The sequence below is a fragment of the Penicillium coprophilum genome (genome assembly GCF_028826855.1).
Source record: "Penicillium coprophilum strain IBT 35676 chromosome Unknown utg000002l_segment0_segment1, whole genome shotgun sequence".
NCBI lineage: Eukaryota > Fungi > Ascomycota > Eurotiomycetes > Eurotiales > Aspergillaceae > Penicillium > Penicillium coprophilum.
The window spans coordinates 590,291-610,063 of NW_026622722.1; the positions used below are offsets into that span (position 1 = coordinate 590,291).

The window sequence follows — 19,773 nt, forward strand, 5'->3', positions numbered from 1 at the left end:
AAAACCAATCAAAAGGTGTACAGTTGACGGAGTAATACCCCTCTATTTCAACTGTTTATTACGGAGTAAAGGGGGCCAAGAGGGTGGGAAGTTTATTTTATCAGATACGGGTTACATACAGTGTATTATATACAGTATCTGGAAGTGGAGTGGTAAATAAGATACTGTGGGGGGTGTTTCTATCTTTCAATGGGCTATCGCAATTTCCATTTTCACAGAAACTTTGGAATTAGTACAGAAATAAATTGCCTCAGGTATTAGTTGGTTTTCCGATGTGGTACATGAGAAAAGAACATAAAAAAAAGGGAAGGGGAAGGGGAAAGGAAAGAGTACATATCTAGGTCTCTGATAGGTGCACGGAGTAGTATATATGGCAACATAAATGAGGTACCTGGTACCTTCCAAAAATAAGTATCAAATATATAAAATAGGTAAAATAAAAATATAATATAATATAATAAATAATAAAAAACCCCCCCAAAAATATCAGTATACTACGGTCCTATCCGCGCCGTTATTTTCCTTCCCCCTTCAACAGCTATTAAAACCTCATTAAAATACTCTTGAGGCTCCCCCTCTTCTTTATCTCTGGATCTTTATATATATTCCCCTCTTATATTATACTACCCATTCGCATGGCATAGTCTGACTACCTTTGCTTTTTTTTTCCTTTTTTTTTCCTGCGCATATGCGATCACATCCTTCCCCTCTTCCTCTTCCCCTTTGTGTATCTTCACATCTTTCGTTCTCTTTGCACCATGGCTCCAGGTAGCGGGCGCGACTTTAACTGCACATGGGAGCATTGTGGAAAGGTCGGTGTTTCAGCCCTCGATCGTTTCTCATCCTAACCTGATCTTTGTAGTCATTCAATCGCAAGTCGGATCTTTGTCGCCACTATCGCATTCATACCAATGAGCGGCCGTATCATTGCACCGTCAAGGACTGCAACAAGAGCTTTATTCAGCGGAGTGCCTTGACCGTACATTCGAGGACTCACACTGGCGAGAAGCCCCATGTTTGTGACCATGAAGGCTGTCAGAAGGCATTCTCCGATGTAAGGACTTTCTTGGAATCGAGGATGCGCATTTCCTAATCTCTTATAGTCATCGAGTCTGGCCCGCCATCGCCGAATCCACACGGGCAAGCGGCCATATATATGCCACGAGCCTACGTGTGAACGGAGGTATGTGCTTTGGTAAAAAAAAAAGGTAGTCGACACACTATCTAATTGTCTTATTGAAACTGCAGTTTCTGTCGCAAAACCACCCTCACCAAACACCAACACCGCTCCCACCCTCCAGGGAGTTTGACCCGACCATCCTCGGAAGATGCAACCTCCGAGCACTCTTACCACCAAACACCCGTATCAGTCTCAGTCCCTAGTGAGCAGTATATGCTCGCTCAGCAACCTTATTACCCGCAATCAGCGACACCAAGTCATGAGTTTTACTCGCCCCAGAGTGTGCCGATGGGTGCCGTACCGGTTCATGAAACTGCCCCTCCGATCGTGTCCCAGAATGTACCGGGAACTTCTCCGGTAAACATGTCACACCAACAGCCACACCCACAACACCATGCGCATCCACACCAACATCCACAACAGCAACAACATCAACAGCAGCAGCACCACCAGCAACAATACTTGCAAATGATGCAACCGCGTTACGACACAAGCCCACGCACCAACTACATCCAAGAACAATATCAACATCCGTCTTTTCAAGGCCATCAACTGCCCTCCGAGCAGTCAATCATGGTTCCATACCAATCAAACTATGCGTACAAACCCCAAGCCTCCCGGCTCTTGAATCAAGCGGAGGGGACTGACTGGGGCTTTTTGGGAGTAGGCGGCTAAGAGCGGATTACACCTAGATTTGTGGATCCAATGCGTGTTTAATGCCCGTTACGACTTTTCTGCTTTCCGGTTGAAATTTTGGAGGGGGGGAAATTTCAAATCAGGCATCTATTTTTTTTTCCCTGTGGTTCTATCTTGTTTCTTTCCCATCTATGCTCCATTTCTAGGTTTCTGGGCGCTTTTCTTATGGATTCCCCTTTGCGATATTGTGCTATGTCTTTCTATATATTGTCATTTTAAACGGAGACAATGGTGTTTCCTTTCCTGGCGATCTTGTTTTGATACCTGAACATGGCATGTGTTTTTTTTTTTTTTCCTTTTTCTATTCTTTTTTCGTTTTAATTTCCTTGACGTTATATTCCCTGTCTCTGGGAGGATTGGTCGACTCTTTTTTTCTTTTCCCACCCAGATCCCGAAGAATTTCTTTACCAAGTGTATGGTCATCAATCATCATTCCAATAGTGCCCATATATCACCAGCCATTCCCTTTCCTGCGACTAGTGTCTTCCCAGGAATATTACTGCGATGGAAAATCCACTCTCATTGGCTCCATCAACGACCTAGCCTTTTGAACTCTCTTCCTCTACTCCACGTATATTTACTTTCCCGCTCTTTTCAGCCTATTCCCGTATTATCTCACACCGTTGTCTGGGCATTATCTCTCTAGTTAGAATGTCATACCATGCCTAGGTTGGCACACGGTCCGAAAATAAAATAAATTGCATGGCGTACATGACTCGTGGCTTTTTCCCTTCTGCTTCTCCATATTTGTATATATTTTATTTTATTTCTATTTTTTTTTTAGGCCCCGCTGGATTTATACATGGGTGGCCCCATTTCCCTCCTCGGAGTTCTAGGTGTTGGAAAAGCCAAGGAAGGCTAAGGGCCAAGGGAAATTTCAGCAGCGCAACCCTGTCTCGCTAACAAAGACAGCGTGGTTTTTTTTAATTCGTGCGCTCGTTCTCGCTTGCCTGTCTAGAATTGGGTCCTATCATATTATTATGCATTATTATTTTGACTTCTTATGCTGACACTTTAAAGGGCCATCTGGGCAATGATTTTCTATTTATATAACTATTTACTATCTACTCTGTAGAGTATAATTCATGGGGTAATCTGACAACTACTCAATCCCCCTAAAAATGATGATAATATTAGAACACAGTTGAGCAAGTTTCCAGAGTTGCTTTCGCTTTCTCTTCCCGAGTTCCCGATGCAACAGCAATTTGTTTTTCCATGTCTAGTACGGAGTACCTAGACAAATCCTGGTGGATTATCCCGGTAAGGATCTCTACTAGGTTAGTCTACCAATACAGACTAGGATCTTGTTCTGCATAGTACATAACCGTTGATCTAAGGTAGCAGGAGTGTTGCACTCTGGCTAAAACACATCACCGCTAGTAGCAAATCAGACACCCCAAGTCCGTGGGGGTTACGGGGTACTTGGTCATTGTACATGGTCCTGGAAGGGCCTTGTGGCGAACAGAAATTTTCTTTATCTCGTTTATCAAGGGTTTGCCGCCTCTCGATCACTTTGTGAGACACCTATTACGCCTTCTGGGGTGTTGTGTAGGTTTATTTGATTATGTATACGGGCTTCGAAGGTACAAGGTACATGCTGAGAACATGGTATATACGATCTAGCCAGTAAGGATCGAGAAATGAGAGGGGAAATATTCCTGGAGTACGCAGTAGCCTTAATTCAAATATTCAATCTCCAGTCAAATGAAACAAAAAATAAAAATAAAAAAATTAGAACGAGACTAAAGAGATTCTCCCATCAATCCTCCGTAGAATGTCAATCTATTACTGGCTTAATTACTCCGTACCCTACTCCATACATTCATGTTTGACATCTGCATCTCTTTACTTTCTTGGAATAAAACTATCAATCTACTTGAAGCGGAGACTATTTCCGATTTGAAATCCAAATCTTGATTTTGTGATTCTGCGCTTTTCGGTCGATCTTTGTTTCGTGGGAATTTTTCTTCCCTTTCGAAAAAGTATCACTCGCGGAGACTCCGGACTTGCGGCCAAGGCCTGCCGAGTGACACTAACTTTCGACGCAGATCAATACAGGGGGCCATTGCCAAATCCATCAAGAGTGGAACTCGGTGAATGCGGATGGAATATGAAAGGGCCGGTAGATCCCGCCTCCAGAAGCATCGAACTAATTTCCTCTCTCAGGGAAATACCGGAGGATAACTGGACACACCTCGGAAGACCCGGCCTGTCGGTGCTGTCGGCCCTCTTCCCAGCGAACTGGGATCTCAATATCACAGTACCTGCGCACTATGTAAGTGGGCACAAAAGCCTCATACTACTTTAGGGCCTGTTTGATTGGGGATCCCCACATGCAAGTCACAAATTGCGTGCAAACTGGGTCTTATGCGTTAGCCTTGAAAACGGGGTTGATATACCTCCAATCGTTAGGATCTTGCGACTCTCTGTTCATTTCGCTTCCATCTCTTGTTCACTTCCCTCCGCCGAAACTCGGAGATTTCAATGAGACCGATCGTAATTACTGCTTTCCCTCGGATCCGGTAGATCGAGTGGCGCTGGAGGCCAATTTTCGAGCCGCCATGCAATCTAGTATGCTGTACTCCATAGATAATGGCTTACCCCAGCGAGTATGTTGTATAAACTTTGGGCCATGGTCTTGACCGGAATGGCACTGGTCAATTGGACTTGCGCGGCCTCCACGTCTGTACGTAGAGAGAGGTTCAAGATTGGCATAACGGGGCAGCTAGCACCATGCGCGCATCAGACTAAACATTCTTTGCTGGGACTCGAATCTAGCCACTGGCCGGTTAATGTATCAGGTGTTAGGAAGTGAAACCAAAACACAAATTGCTTTTGCGGGACGGTGATTGGACCGTGTATATGCATGGACATCATAAGGAGTCACTAGACGCAAACTCGATTAAAACCCCTCAAGCAGGAAAACAATCAAGAGACAATTCACGATCGGAGAATCATTGCATTCGGCGACCAAGGTTGATGTTTCTGGCCCCCAAGCCAAGTCCTTCTAGTCGCATCGGAGTTCTTGGCCATATTAACGCCCAGGGGAGTTATGTGCCAATACACCATACTCGATAGACACCAGGGATACGAGATTTTGAAGGTGCATGCAGCTATGATTCGAACCTTGGAATAATTTAAGTTCATTTCCATATTGCAACAAGTGCAATACCGGAGCAGAGAGAGAAATAGGAAGGCAGAAACAAAACACCAAGGCTTGGAAGGGCTGCACGCATTTATTTGGTTATTTAAACTTGAATTTTGATCCGCTAGACGGTTTTACAGACTCGTTACAACATGCAGCAGAGGAAGGAGTACATAGGCTTCCCTGTGAGATCCCTATCGAGCGCTTCAAGAGTCGGTGTGGGGATATCCTTCCAACGGCGATCGAAGGAGAATCAGGAGAAGTAGACCCGCCAAAGCTTCCCTCATGTGAATGGTCAAAGATATGATAGGCTAGAACAGTAAGAGGAAAAGAAAAAGATAGGGAATTTATCATGGGTATTCCCTGTACGGTGCATTAGAGCTTTGCCTAATGTATGGAGAGACTTTCTGAAATAGACAGAGAAGATGACGACACAGAGCATGACCATGTCGTATCGGAGTTAAAACATTATCTCCTAGACTGAAACACTTAGACGCCGCAGAGCTTGCGGTTAACGCGAGGTGGAGAACATAAGCTTGAGCTCGGCTAGACCTGGACTAGTTGATAGGGCTCTAAAAGGGGTATGCAACTCGAGAACATCCCTGTTACTTTTACTGTTATTTGCAGACCTATCAAATGATCTACTACCGAGTAACAAAACCAAAGCTTTGAGTTTCAGGAGCTTGGGCCTTGCGGGAGCATCGGGGTAAATGGGTATTGTATTGTCATAATACATTTGTATGACATTGCGGAGTGCACTATGGACCGTTCCCGAAGGTCCACTGAGATCCCGGTACGGAGTACGGAGTACTCCGTACCTGGAGACTGTATTTTGGTTCCATGGTACACGCAGTATCTTATTGTATCTGTATTATGATTCTATGAATAATAGATTTATAGACTCAGATTGTCTAGCCAAATTCGGAAATAATGTCCTTGGCATGAATCCACAATGTAACCTGTCAGAGACTATTTGTTGGAAACCTCACCTCTCAGCCAGCTAGATTCTGGTTCCATGTGGTCCCCGTCAAGACCTGCACAGTCCGAAAAGGGAAAATGAACAGAGGACTTGAGATGGAGTCGAAGAGAGAAGTGGATCATTTATCTTTCCGCTATATGTTGTTACAGCCTTCAACCTCAACGCTTCGACCCATTCCATTGAGACTAGCCCGATCTTCCCGGAGAAAGGCATAGGAAACAAGCTTTGTGGAATGGGGCAGAGGATGCGCACATCTCAGATCACGGGGCTTTTATCCAATGATTTCGAAGCGAAATCAGTTCCGAAACAAAGCAGCATACCCTGTCCTCTGGAGAATGTATGAACACCTGGAAAGATGGGTCTGCCCCCTAATGGCAACTTGGATACGAGCGATCAACGGATTTAACAGAGAGGAAACCCGGTTCTAGCTCGAATTGTGTTGCGGCTCAGGCCGATCCTAAACTTTTTGTCAAACTTTCTTTTTCTTTCGAACCAGAAATGTTTTTGTTAAAAAAAAAAAACCAGTAACAGAAACAGGAAAACAGAAAATACTATGTACTCCGTAGTAGAAAACCAATTATAACCAAATTACCGCTCGGCTATTGGCGAGCAGTGGAGAAGCTTCAAACTTTGAATTGTTCTCGCCCTTCCAAGGTTCCCACATGGCAGATCGGAAATTATACACAACATACCTAGACCTTTGACCTTCAAACTCTATATAGCATACCAATATGGAAAGGTCGGAGCTCCTGACTCAAGACATTTCCCCAGAATCATCTCGCATTTTGAGGCCTAATACGACCGAAGATCTCCCTTTGAAAGTGGTCCCACTTGTTAAACTGTGAATGTCTGGTCTAGATCGCCGTACGGGATCGCCTTTCCCTGGGTGCTCCAGTGATCAGCGGCATCTTAGAGCGAGCCGTGGAGAAATAGAGATTCCGTTATGTACATTAATACATACATCAAACTATCTCTGGTTCTGGATTCCACTTGTATCGTGCCAAGATACGTGCCATCCAAGGGTCGATAGCGACAGAAAACTGCTTATTCTCCCACACCCCTGGAAGTTCCAAGGTTGATGTGTGTGCCAAACTCCATATAGTCTAGTCAGATCGGTGTGATCTTGGTTCGGTTTTATACCGTTCCTTTTGCTTTATGTCACATAGTGGTCTTGATACCTGGTAGTACCGGAGTAGTACATCGTACATGTTGAATTGGAAATGTCATGCAAATATCCTCCGTACGGAGTACACTGGGAACACCTAGTCATTTCGATTTCTACCTAGTGTACTGAGTCAAACAAGCCCAGAAGCAAATCACCGCGTTTGTAATCATACGCTCGCTATAGGCCAGTATCATTTGCAAGGCTTCCGCTGCTATTCTTTGGAAGATGCCCCAGGCACCATACAATAGCCGCTAGACCGTATCGGGAAAGTTTAGACGAAAATGACAGCTGCGACCCCTGTCAATGGCTTCTTTATTCTCCTATATCCCCACACTGCCTGGGGAAGTGGATGTCCAAACAAATTACTGTATAACTTACTGTATACCCTACTGTATACCCAGGGACATCCGTTGATCTCGAGCCACGGGTGTACGACGCTGGTAACGGCTGCGTTTATAAGCCTTTTGTGCGACGCCACCCGGCCTGGATAAAGATGTCGGGTCTGCGTATGGCACGGTGTATGTTGTACAATGTACGTGTCTATCTAGGAATAGCCATCCTGGCAAATGCCAGTCAGTTTCCGAGGTTGGCGAAGGCTGACCGGAGGGTTTCCTGGACTATTCGGGAACGGGAACTGGGGGCGCTGCTGTGGCTTGACTGGGGGAGCCGGGGGGGCAATGTACTATATACTTCCCTCCTTGTGTTTTTCTCCGTAGTCAATCAGGACGTCGGGGAGATGGGCACATGGCAAATGAGGTTTTGGCCGAGGCTGGGTGGGAGGCGACTGGGGCGTTGCGATATTGGCCACTCCTCCCAGCCGATGTCTGGTTTATGGCTGCCTGGAACACATGAGCAGGTAGCTTCGTGATAGCAGTACTTCATGCAGGTACGTATGCAATGGTGGCCCCGTGTTCCGTTAGGTTATGTATGGCCATTTGATCAGCAAAGGATAGGACGCAGTTTGGGAGTATGCAGGTAGAACACTCTAATCTAAGTGGACCATGTCCAGTCAATCCCTCATCTATAGGCCTTTCTAGTCTCAAAACACCTCTCATAAACTATGAGCCTAGATCGTAGGTAAAATAAACAATACTTGAAATGCGACAATGCGATAGTGCAGTCTATTACGCTATGTATCAGCCAAAATGCTGGTCAGGCAGAGGCTGACAACCATCCAACTCCAGATCAGACCAAACGTCTCAAATATCATGACCGAAAGGCCTAATCATCTGAGACAGCAACCTCATCCTCCCACTTCGACACACCCGCCTGACGCGCACGATTGACAACTCGCTCAATGCCATCAAGACCCATCTTTAACACATCCATCTTAGGTCCGTAGCTCAGACGGACGAAGTGGTGACATGGACTGTCGAAGAGATCACGACGCTTTGCCGGGTTCAAGTCAAAGAAGATACCAGGAACAACAATGACCTTCTCGCTCAGCAGGGCATTGAAAAAGTTCAGGCCGTCCGAAATGTTAGCCTGAGGAGGCAGGGGCGGGTCGAGCGAAGTCAGATCGAGCCAAATATAAAAGGTCGCCCCGGGGACGTCCTGAACACGGAAGCCAATATCGTACAGACGCTTCAGGACGTAGTCGCGCTTCTCCATGAAGTGCTTCTGCAGCGCCTTCATCTCGCTGCGCACTAGATTGGGCTCCAGCATTGGGATCGCAGCTTCTTGGAACGGCACGTTTGCGCCGCCATCGAGGTACGAGCCTGCGGAGCCGAGGGCATCGACGAATTCCTTGGGGCCTACCACCCACGCAATTCGCCAGCCGGGCAGCCGGAAGCGCTTCGTGAGTCCGTCGATCAAGAGGACGTCTATGGCTCATGTTAGCTTGGTCGTGTACATGAGTTAGTTCCGGGAGGTGGGGGAGGGATATCATACCATCTTTGTCGACATCAACAACGTTTGCGGCGCCGCTAATCGTCGATCCGTCGCAGCCCGTTGTGTAGTTGTATCCGCCGTAAAATTCGTCCAGGATGAGAGTTGCACGGTCACGGCAGAGGTCCTGGATTTCCACGAGCTCCTCTCGCGGCACGAAGTGGCCTGTGGGGTTACGAGGGTTGGAAGTTAGCAGCACCTGGGTACCACGGGCAATTTCCTCGGCGATCTTGTTGGGGTGGATGTGGTAGTGGTCATCTTTGGAGAGAGGAAGCGGAATGGGAGCAATCTACATAAGAGTCAGTAAGCGGTAACACATCCCAGTTCAGCTTAGCTCTTGCGATAAACGCACGTTCTTGAACAGAGTCAACATCTCCGAGTATGCAGAGTAATCGGGGATGGGGAACGACAGGTACGAGTTGCCAAGGATGGCAGCAATGCGAATCAGGCCGGCGCGGCCACCGGGAACAATGCAAACATTCTCCCAGGTGTACTGGCTCTCCTTGCCCTGGCGGTAGTGGTCGTTGTAAAGACGTGCGACGGCGGCGCGCAGTGGCTTAATACCGGCGGTAGGACCGTATTCCCGAGCAGCAGAGGTGATGGGAATGGAACTTGGGCGAGGGAAACTTCCGTCAATCTCGTCGTCAGCTTCGGGAGCTCCCTGACCTAGATTGGCCCAGCCAGTGGGATCCTCAGCATAGCCATGCTCAGAGGCTCTCTCTGTGCACCAGACGACACCGGTGGAGGCACGAGAAGCGTCGAGACCGGCGTGGGGACGGTGACCTTCGTGAGCAGCTCGAAATTGCCGGTGGGTTTCTGAGCGGTTTTCTGGAATTTTTGAAAGTCAGCAAAGTCAATAAATATGATGGAGCATATGCACGTACCATTGTCCGACAGGTCCTTGGTGGCCGAGAAACGGCGATTATCAGAGGGGCGCAGAATACTCAGGCGGCGTCCGGAGAACGACATTCTTGGCGGTTGTTTTGATCTGTAGAAGATATCCCTTTTTGAAAAGAATAGGGAGTAAAGAATTGAAAATCTGGGAGTAGAGAAAAATAATAAAAAAAAACAACTCCCACACCGAGCCCGAGTTTAATCAAACGGATGACGCCAGGAAATGCTGGGCGACGATTCGACGAAATCACCGACTCTGCGAGAATTCGGGCATCAGGGGCGCTCGTCCAATAAATTAATAGCGCATAGAGGTATTTCCTGTATAGTATTTTGGTGATTTATATTGTATAACAAGTTGCGTAAAGTACATGTAGACATATAGCTATATAGCTTATGTAGATGAATGGTATGTATAAACGGAGTAATATTTACGGAGCAGCTATAGCTCAGTTATAGACCTGCCAAGAGTTATCGGCTATCCGGCATCCCGATCAGATAGGTAAGTGGGTACGGATTATAGATAAAAAAAAGTCTTGTGTATAACTCCATGCACTAGAAACCCGGTGAAAAAACAGGCGTATACATCATATAGAAGCTTCGTACGTTCGTGGACATTGAGATACTAGATCTGTTAAAGAGATAATCCAAATGAGAAACACAAATTCAAAATGTAGGGTCTTTCGTCGATCCCTTCACCTCGTCACCAGGACATCATTCATGCCATGGACACTACAGCTTTGCGGCGTGGCTTGCTGAAAGTCAAAAAAAAAAAAAAAGGGGGAGATAGAAAAGAAGTATCTCCCAGTAGAACGGCGGCTCAACAGTTTCAAGCCAATCTAGTTGGAACAAGGGTAAGTATGGAAGAGCGCCATAGATGATGCAAAGCGTTGGAAAAGACGGGGATCGGCGGGATCTTCGCGGGGGAATCAATGAGGTATCAAGTCAAGAATGAACGAGAAAGTAAATGAGAAATTGATCTAATCGACCACCTGGCAGTAGAGTTGAATCTCTCCCACCAGGCCCTTGGCGAGCATGTCACGATGTTGTTCCCGCCACTCCATGAAAGCAAGCTGGACCGCCTCGTCACTATCAATCGTGACGAAATCGCCATCTTCATCACGGTAGCGCAGTCGAACGGATTTGTTCCCGATGGATCGATCAGTAAACCGAGCGAGTTTGGCATCCACGCGGTCCGTCAATGAACGGAACAAAATGTTGGTCGCAATTACCAGCGTGACATAATTGTCGTCAAAATTCACCTTGGCCTTGAGTTGAGTGGGCATGTAGTCGCCTTCCTCTGGCTCCTGAGTCAAGGGCGATGTGGCATGATCGGAGATTTGCCCAGAATGGCGGGTATCGTTATATTCTGGCTCGTTGAAATGTGTGGTGTGGAGTTGGGGTTGGGTACGAATAGGGAGCTGAGTGTTGGTGGGGGAACCGTTCTGGCTGCGGCTGACAGGGGCCTTCATGTTGGCCATGTGCGCAGGAATCGGTGGCACCGGGACATTGTCGACTGTCTGCATAGTGTGCACTCCCATATAACGGCGTGCCTCATTGTTGTGATGGTGGATGTCAGGGCTACTAGCCGATCGCATCCGTTGAGCCATGCCATTTGCGGAGTGAGCCTGCGGGCCGGAGAGCGGGGGCAATGATGGACGCTGGGCACTTCTTCCATTAGGCTGTGGTGGGAAATACCCGCCAGAGGTGGCCCCTTCTCGCGATGTTACACGAGACAGCGCTGGTGCTGTGTAACGAAGTGAGTCCTCATTCCAGTTCGTTGAGGGAGTGGTGGAATTTGTATTCTGACGACTAAAGGAAAATCCTGCCGATTGAGAACTCGATCTCGTGGAAGGAGTCTCTGTGGGTGAAAAGTAGGAGCTCATATTTCGATCACTAGGGGACATGTTTCCGTTACCGGAGAACTGAGTGTGCACCGAAAGCGCTGAATCGGTTCCCACATAGCGCGGCCGGGTATTCGGATGAGGAACAGAGGTGGTGCTGCCACCGGTGGCAGATCGGGTTCTCAGACTAGTACTGGAGGCATTCCGGCTCATGGGGAATTCGGAATGGTATGGATCTTTGTTGTTGGCGTCATCAGTATCATACTCCTGTTGATAGGGGTTGGGCATGTGCGCCATGCCCTCCATATATGTAAACTCGCTGTCGGATGTTCCGGTGTTGCGCAAAGTGCGTCGCTCAGCTTGGATCGCCCGCTGGGTGTCAATGTCCTTGTACCAATTTCGCATAGTGTCTTCGTTTGCATATCGGATGATGAAATTGTCAACGACACCAGGGTCTCCTTTCCAGAAAATCTGAATACGGTACAGTCCTGTTGGAATCGGTTAGAGGTGTATTTCTTGTGAAAAAAAAAACAAGAGTAATTCTTACCAGGCTTTTGAAGACAAACAATATCTGTGACATTGGCCATGTAGATTCGACCTTTCAATTGAAGACGAGCCTTTCCCTTCGCATTCAAAGACGGCTTATCTTTCTGCATCATAAGCTTAGACTTTTGCTTGTTAGGGTTGATATCTTTGCAACAGAGAAGGATACGCTCAAAGAGATATATATGGTACTAAGAGCCGTGTCAGTTATGTGCCATTTCGAGGGACATAAAAGCGTAGGACGCAGAGTGCAGGGCCACATACCTCTCTCTCGTTATCCTTTCCACTGTCTCCCTTGACAACTTGGAAAGTGCCGAATCGAAGGAGATCTCCAAATGATTCCATCTTCAACGCTTTCCAGTCATCCACGCGCTCGGATAGATCAATTACTGCCGCAGCCAAATGTTCTTTGTGGATTGCCTCGTTAGCAAAGTCCAACACATTCTGAATACAATTGACTGCTTGTGTGATATCGGCCTGGAGTTGCTCGTCTTCTAATTGCTTGCGCAGCTCCTGTGAAGGTACAGCCATTAGCCTGTTGGTCTCAAACCAAGCACGAAGCAAACTTACCAAGAGCATCAACGGGTATCGAGTCAAACGTTGGAAGGGTTTCACGAAGAATCCATTGAGCGTTTTCGGCTGAGCGACCATTTGCTGCAGATCGATATGGCGTGGCGCATTTTTGATTTTGTCCCATTCCTTCATACAAGCTTCGTCGCAACGCATCTGGTTGGCAATGAAAGGCTCATACTGCCGGAAACCATCTTCATGTAGGAGGAAAAGTTGACCCCAGTTCTGCATTTCCTCTGGCAAAGCGTAGTGCTGCTCCATGCGAATCAAGAACCGTTGGGCAAAGTCTAATAGGTTGTTTAAGTTGAGGAAAATCTGATGACTCGCATCGCCTGTCAAAGCGCCCGTCTCTTCCAGTTCCTTCTTGAGTGCTTGGAGATTCTGCAGGTGATGAACATAGTCACGCTCCGTCTCCAGAAGTTCCTTAAGAATATGCTCTCGCTTGGTAAGCTTCCCCTTGGCCTTCGCGCAGGGGGCCTCTAGAACTTCGGATTGCTTTAATTGACCTTGCATCTCGAGAATATCCAACACACGATTGACCATTTTGATAACTTTGATGAATCCGGTGGTACTCTCGCCGTAAAGGTCGGTGATCAAAAAGCATTCTTGCTGAGGAAATTCTAGTTCTTGCAAACAGGCCTGTAAGAACTTGAAGGTCGCTGCTTTGGGCCGCTTCGCCTCAGTCACCTTGCCAGGATCAATTTCTAGTTGCTCCACAGGACCAGAAGCATTATAGATGCTCAACAGTGGATAGCCATTCCTGAGGCAATTCCACAAGGAAGCCACTGGATCTGTATTTCCTCTTAGGCGATCATCATCGTCCATCTCTTGCAGGTATGTCTCGAAGTTGGGGACTTCAGATAGCCGCCTCCTCAAATTGACACAGCTCTGATAGATCGATTCTCCACCGCGGCGGTTGATGATGTTATCCTCGGCGACCGGAGCGCCACTCATGGCTGAGGAGTCAATCATATCGAATCTCCTCAAGGGCCAGATATAGATGAGTTAGACCAGCCAGGCTCAATTTAAATCTGCACAGCAGATTCAATGGGAATAGGTTTGGGGGTGTCGACGAGCGTCGGAAGTGGAAAGATGAAGATCATGGGTTCCCCGGGTGGGTGTGAGCTGCACGGCGCAGAGAGGTGTCAAACCGAGTTTCGCTCGAAATTCCGGAGACCAACAGCGATACGATCGGTTCTCGGTCGCAGGCGTGAGTGTCTCGAATGCGAGCCCCTGGAAGTGCCTTTGATATCAGAGCAAACAGGTAGTAAATATAGGTATATTCGTTTGAACCAATAGCGCGGTAATCAAGTACGATGCACCGTCACTTTCCGGAAGAAAGGAGGGGCTCGAGGGATATATTCCAACCTGCAGCCAGCCTCAATCGATGAGACGCTGGTATCCAAGTATTTGAATGACCGCTGCAGCCGGGCAGGCGAGTCAAATCAGGTCAAAGAGGGTTCGGAGGAACACCTTTGCGAAAGGGCCAGTCACTAGGACTTAGCGGACAATCGAGGTCCCGATGGAAAAAAAAAAGGGGGAGGCGCACGGAACAAAAGAACAAGGGGAGTCAAAACAATACAGTTCTCAGCAGTTAAATGAGGCTTACAGCCCGAACAACAAGACCAAACACAACAGAGAGTTTTGATGGGACAAAGGAATACGATGGAAAGAGGGTGAGCCGAAGGAGTCTGTTCAGTTGCCTGAAAGGGTTTAGCGTGTGTTCCATGGGGCGGTGTAGTGTGGAGAGGGGCAGTTGGCTTTTGCTTGTGTCAGCAGCCTCTGGGAAGCCCGGGGTAGGGGCTGGGCCCTTAAGAAAGAATGCTGGAGTCTCTCTGAGTATACCTTTAGTAGGGGGTTGGTATATAAAAGGGGACTTTAACTAGGAATATACTATGGGCCCCTTATTGACACCGTCACCATAAAGAAACTGTCTGTGTAAATTATAATAGCCATTCGATCGGGTTTCATCGGATATCTTTTGTACTATATCAGCGCCTCATAATGGAACCGGCTATGTACTATGACTTGCTCCCTCGCTTCGATGGCAATACAATGCTATATGAGACAATACGGAATTGGCCCATTGTGAGCTTCCCACTTTTCTTTGATCGATATTCTCATTAACCATTGCCTTGACAAACCAGTTCTTATAAGGTAGCCGATGTCCTTATATGTCACACCACGTGACTGTGGGAATTCATGTCCATTTCACGCGCGCTTAATCAAACATGTTTATTTTTCAAGGCGATTACTCCGGAGACTCTGGATAACTCTATATTTGAATTGAAATCCTACTTTGTTCCCACTTCGCATTCTAAGTTAGAGAAATTTCCTTTGCTTTTCCACCTTGTGACTGAAGTTATATTTGCGCTCTATCAATCTGGTGGGCCTTGCCTCGTCCAAACGTGACGTGACATGCACCGAGGCCGATCCATCTGTTCAATCTCCCTTTTCCAACCATCCTCGCAAACAGATCCCTACCTTCTTTATTGATTTTCTATAACCTTTTCGCGAAAACGTTCTTGCAGGATCTCGTAGCCACCGCGCAACGCCATTGATCTCGGCGTCCGACTCATTAGCTCGGCGCAGACCCCTCTGAAAACCCGCATCAATGGAGGGTAAGCCCTTGCCCGATGCTCAAATCTCCGCTACACTGCAATTGCAGACAAATACCCTCTCCGAGTTTTCTGCGCCTTCTCTGTCACCCTCGTTTAAGCTAGATGAGGGCTACTCGGACGATACTCGAAGCCAGGCCGACAAAGATTTAGGATCGGATAATGTCATGGCGCTTCCAAACTGGGTGCTTACCCAGTCCGAGGCCGGTAGAGCTGGTAAGATATCCCTTTCCCCTTTGCTCGTTGCATACTTGCCTCGAGCGCGAAGCATCAGCCTCTCGTTGTTTCTTTTCGATTTTCCTTGTTAACCGAGAGTTTCTCATTTTCAGAGCTCGCATACAGCCTTCTTCGATCCCTACGAACCTCAAGCATCGCCGCAGTCGTTGATCGACTTAATCCTATCCTCCATATTGACCCATGTGTCAGGCTCCCTCCGGAAATCACATGGGAGGTCTTTACCTACCTCGACGCTCGGACGCTTTTAAATGCCTCGCTTGCATCCCGCTCATGGCGCGAACGTATCCTTGACTCTGGTCTGTGGAAATTTCAGTACATCCATGAGGGTTGGGACTTGGACACCAGTGCAGTTCGTGCGTTTGAGCAAGAACATTCCGAGGCCATGTCGCCCCAAACCCGAAAGTCCCGCCTCCGGCGCCTGGAACCAGACCTCGGGGAACCTAAGCATAAAAAGCGCGTGCCATCAACCTGGCTCGATTCACGAACCAATGAAGATCAAAGATCGACCGTGTTTGGCCCTGCGCCCCCGATGGCCGACAGTGAAGGTGATCACCACATGACCGACGATGACGATCAAACCGCACCTTCGTTCGCCGACGACCCAGAGTTCATTCTACCAACTAATATCCCCCAGTCCCCTTCACCCCTGTACCCACCTCTACGATCGCGTCTTCTCATGCGGGATACTGATGGAAGTGCCAAAATCAACTATTTTCATATCTACAAACAACGCAGGCGACTCGAAGCAAATTGGCATCAAGGCCGATACACCAATTTTCAACTCCCTGACCCGTCCCATCCAGAAGAGGCCCATAGGGAATGCGTATATGCGATTCAGTTTGAAGGCCGATGGCTAGTCAGTGGAAGCCGAGACAAGACTGTGCGAGTCTGGAACCTGGATACCAAGCGACTCTGGCATCCCGCGCTGGTGGGACATACGAAGTCTGTACTATGTCTGCAATTTGATCCTCGGCCAGAGGAAGACATCATCATCTCCGGTAGCAGCGACAAATCCGTCATCGTATGGAAATTCTCTACTGGGCAAAAGATCCATCAAATTGACAAAGCGCATCTTGACTCGGTGCTCAATCTCAAATTCGATCATCGTTACCTCGTAACTTGTTCCAAAGACCGAACTGTCAAGGTATGGAACCGCCGAGATCTTCTACCGAATAGCAAGGATTATCCGCGTATCTGTCATGGATCAAACGCCACATACCCCGGATGGATAATAGACCTGAACGCTATTTCGCCTAACATTCTTGAAGCTGGCATTGCGCATGATCAATACAAAGTCCTAGAGCCTTACACGTTGCTTATGACCGTGGAGGGACATGGAGCAGCCGTGAACGCGATGCAGATTCATGGTGATGATATTGTGACGGCGTCTGGGGATCGAGTGATCAAGGTCTGGAACATCCGCACTGGTAGTTGCTCGAAGACCTTGACGGGCCATGAGAAAGGCATCGCATGTGTTGAGTTCGACAGCCGAAGAATCATCAGTGGCAGCAATGATAACTCTGTCCGCATCTACGATCATGCTACCGGAGCTGAGGTGGCGTGTCTGCGAGCTCATAGTAATCTCGTTCGCACCCTTCAGGCAGGATTTGGTGATGCTCCGGGGGCCGATAAGACCTTGCGCGAAGAAGCGCTAGCGTGTGACACTGCGTTCTACGCCGCTCGAGAAGCTGGATTGGACGTTGACATGGGCCATCGGGAGCAACGCCGCAATGGCTACCAACCGAACACTGCGGGGTCACGAGACCCTCGCGACATGACTGCCGTGGGAGCAAAAATTCCACCTGGTGGGGGAGGTAGTAGCTGGGCCCGTATCGTGTCGGGTTCCTACGACGAGTCAATCCTCATCTGGCACAAAGACCGTGATAACAGGTGGACAACGGATCATCAACTGCGACACAGTGATGCTATCGCCAATTCCGCTCGTGGGAACCTCAGCGAAGTGGCACGAACCACAGTTGCAGCCCAGGCTCAACAATTGCAAGCAGCACAGGCTCTGGCGACACTTGGGCAACATGGTAATGTGAACCCCCATGCTGATCGTGCCAACCCACAAGTTGTGCCTCCTACGGTTAACAACGCTCTGCCACTCAACCCACCTCCTGCTCATCATCATCACCACCATGGTCATCAGCGCAGACCACAAGGGTCCTCGACGGCTGCAAGGGTTTTCAAACTCCAGTTTGACGCACGGAAGCTCATTTGTGCTAGCGTGGACCCTCGCATTGTGGGATGGGATTTCGCCTGCGACGATGAAGATATCATTGAGGCGAGTCCGTTCTTCAAGGGGCTCTAATCATTTTCGCCTTTACGCCTTTTAATACCAGCATCTGTTCTTATTTTCCATCAATGCATCTCCTGCATCGTCCTTAGTGGGCGCGAATTCCGAACCCTCTGATGAAAAGACGGCTCAATTCACTTGACGACTTCCTATTAATGGCATCAGTACGATCTCGTTGTGTTTTCTTCGCCTGGCGCATTGATCCTTGCTCTCTTACCCTCCCACTCATACACACACACACACACATACACACATTCTCTCTCTCTCTCTCTCTCTCTCTCCCCCCCCTCCCTCCGCGTTTCCCTTTCCTCTTCTTACCCATCTTCTCAACGTCGGGTCATGCTATACCGTGGGCACTTTTTCTTAAATGATGTATTTCTTATTTTGACTTCTATGTCAGGGGTCGTTGCTGGCTATTCAGCGTATCTTTTTCGGAGTTTCTTTGTTCTTCATCTTCTAATCTATTTTTCTTGCATGGCGCCGGTGTGGCATTTGATCCATAGCATTAGCATTACTTGAAATTATATTCCATATAAAACCTCAAATTCATCAGAAAGGTGGGACCCGTGGACTGCACCTTCCAGGTTGTGACTCATCAGGATGTCCGTCGACCTAATCCCGCAATAAGCACGGAGTATTCCGTGTATATATATGTACCTTTTCTTCAGGCTCGACTTTGGAAGTCCATGAGCTTCACTTCCATTTCTGAACATGGCTACCCCAGACTACCACCTCATCGGGCTATACACCCGCTACTCCAGTAAGCAACATAGAACCATCTATACACCAGACCTAATAAGCTCTCTCCAAATAGGCTGGACAGCACGCGTTGAAGCAGTACTGGAATACTTCCAGATCCCCTATACACGCCAATTCATACAGCTCTCTGAAGTAGCTAAACCCATTCTCAATGCAAAGATAAGTATACAATCACTCACAAAACACAGACGAAATCCTTCTCCCCAACAGGCCTGGTCCCAATCCTCCATTGCCACTCCCTCCCCTCAACAACAATAACAGACTCCCTTGCCATCTGCGAATTCCTCGCTGAATCAAACCCAACTCTCCCACTCTGGCCCAAAGACCGTCACCTGCGCGCCCTAGCCCGCAGCGCCGCAGCCCAGATGCACTCTGGCTTCCCAGTCCTGCGGAATAACTTCCACACAAACTTCCTCGCCAAGTACACAGGCAATGTGCCGATCCCGGACGGCGCGACCGCCGAGATAGCGCGCTTGTTCCGCATCTGGGATTCGGCCCGTAAGGCGACTATAGAGCGTCTTGCGGTGCTGGGCGAGGCTGATGAAGGGTTTTTGTTCGGCGGATTTAGTATTGCCGATGCGTTCTTTTGGCCGGTTCTTTGGGTGAGTTCCTTTCCTTCGTAAAAAGGATAATAAGAAGAAAAACACAAGCTGACATTACTCTTCAGCGGCTCCGCTCCTATGGTCTTCCACTCGATGGCGCTAGCCCTGATGCGCTGGCGTGGATGGGGAAGATGTGGAGTGATCCGGTATTCAAGGCGCTGGGGGATAGCTACTATGCGCAAGCTGAGGATCCGCAGAGTTGCATTGCGCATTATGATAATATCTTCCGGGATAGGGATGATGTGCAGTATGGCTTGATTCCGAGGGATTGGACTTTCTCGGTTTCTGGGTGATGATATACTGGGCGGTTTGTCGGGGTACAAACATTTAACCCATACCAGATATGTACATCGCTATG

At 48.1% G+C, this 19,773-nt stretch overlaps 5 protein-coding genes across 5 annotated transcripts; 3 read left to right on the forward strand and 2 right to left on the reverse strand.

The window, feature by feature from the left end:
* Window positions 1–758: 758 nt before the first annotated feature.
* On the forward strand, window positions 759–1,855 carry N7500_002269 (putative C2H2 finger domain protein; the record flags this gene model as incomplete). The annotated part of the gene is made up of 4 exons (XM_056673415.1): window positions 759–812; window positions 863–1,054; window positions 1,104–1,183; window positions 1,249–1,855. 4 exons carry the CDS (start codon window positions 759–761, stop codon window positions 1,853–1,855), a joined length of 933 nt encoding a protein of 310 aa, XP_056533940.1.
* A 6,531-nt stretch (window positions 1,856–8,386) lies between these two features.
* Window positions 8,387–10,021, reverse strand: N7500_002270 (pyridoxal phosphate-dependent aminotransferase; the record flags this gene model as incomplete). Its single annotated transcript, XM_056673416.1, has 4 exons — window positions 8,387–8,988; window positions 9,056–9,341; window positions 9,405–9,880; window positions 9,937–10,021. 4 exons carry the CDS (start codon window positions 10,019–10,021, stop codon window positions 8,387–8,389), a joined length of 1,449 nt encoding a protein of 482 aa, XP_056533941.1.
* Window positions 10,022–10,923: 902 nt separating this feature from the next.
* Window positions 10,924–13,872, reverse strand: N7500_002271 (Rho family guanine nucleotide exchange factor CDC24; the record flags this gene model as incomplete). Its single annotated transcript, XM_056673417.1, has 4 exons — window positions 10,924–12,275; window positions 12,335–12,521; window positions 12,595–12,843; window positions 12,901–13,872. The coding sequence occupies 4 exons, from the start codon at window positions 13,870–13,872 to the stop codon at window positions 10,924–10,926; spliced, it is 2,760 nt and encodes a 919-aa protein (XP_056533942.1).
* Window positions 13,873–15,514: 1,642 nt separating this feature from the next.
* Window positions 15,515–18,069, forward strand: N7500_002272 (F-box and WD domain protein; the record flags this gene model as incomplete). The annotated part of the gene is made up of 2 exons (XM_056673418.1): window positions 15,515–15,734; window positions 15,848–18,069. The coding sequence occupies 2 exons, from the start codon at window positions 15,515–15,517 to the stop codon at window positions 18,067–18,069; spliced, it is 2,442 nt and encodes an 813-aa protein (XP_056533943.1).
* A 696-nt stretch (window positions 18,070–18,765) lies between these two features.
* N7500_002273 (uncharacterized protein) lies at window positions 18,766–19,708 on the forward strand (the record flags this gene model as incomplete). Its single annotated transcript, XM_056673419.1, has 4 exons — window positions 18,766–18,814; window positions 18,869–18,945; window positions 19,002–19,415; window positions 19,481–19,708. The coding sequence occupies 4 exons, from the start codon at window positions 18,766–18,768 to the stop codon at window positions 19,706–19,708; spliced, it is 768 nt and encodes a 255-aa protein (XP_056533944.1).
* Window positions 19,709–19,773: the final 65 nt, after the last annotated feature.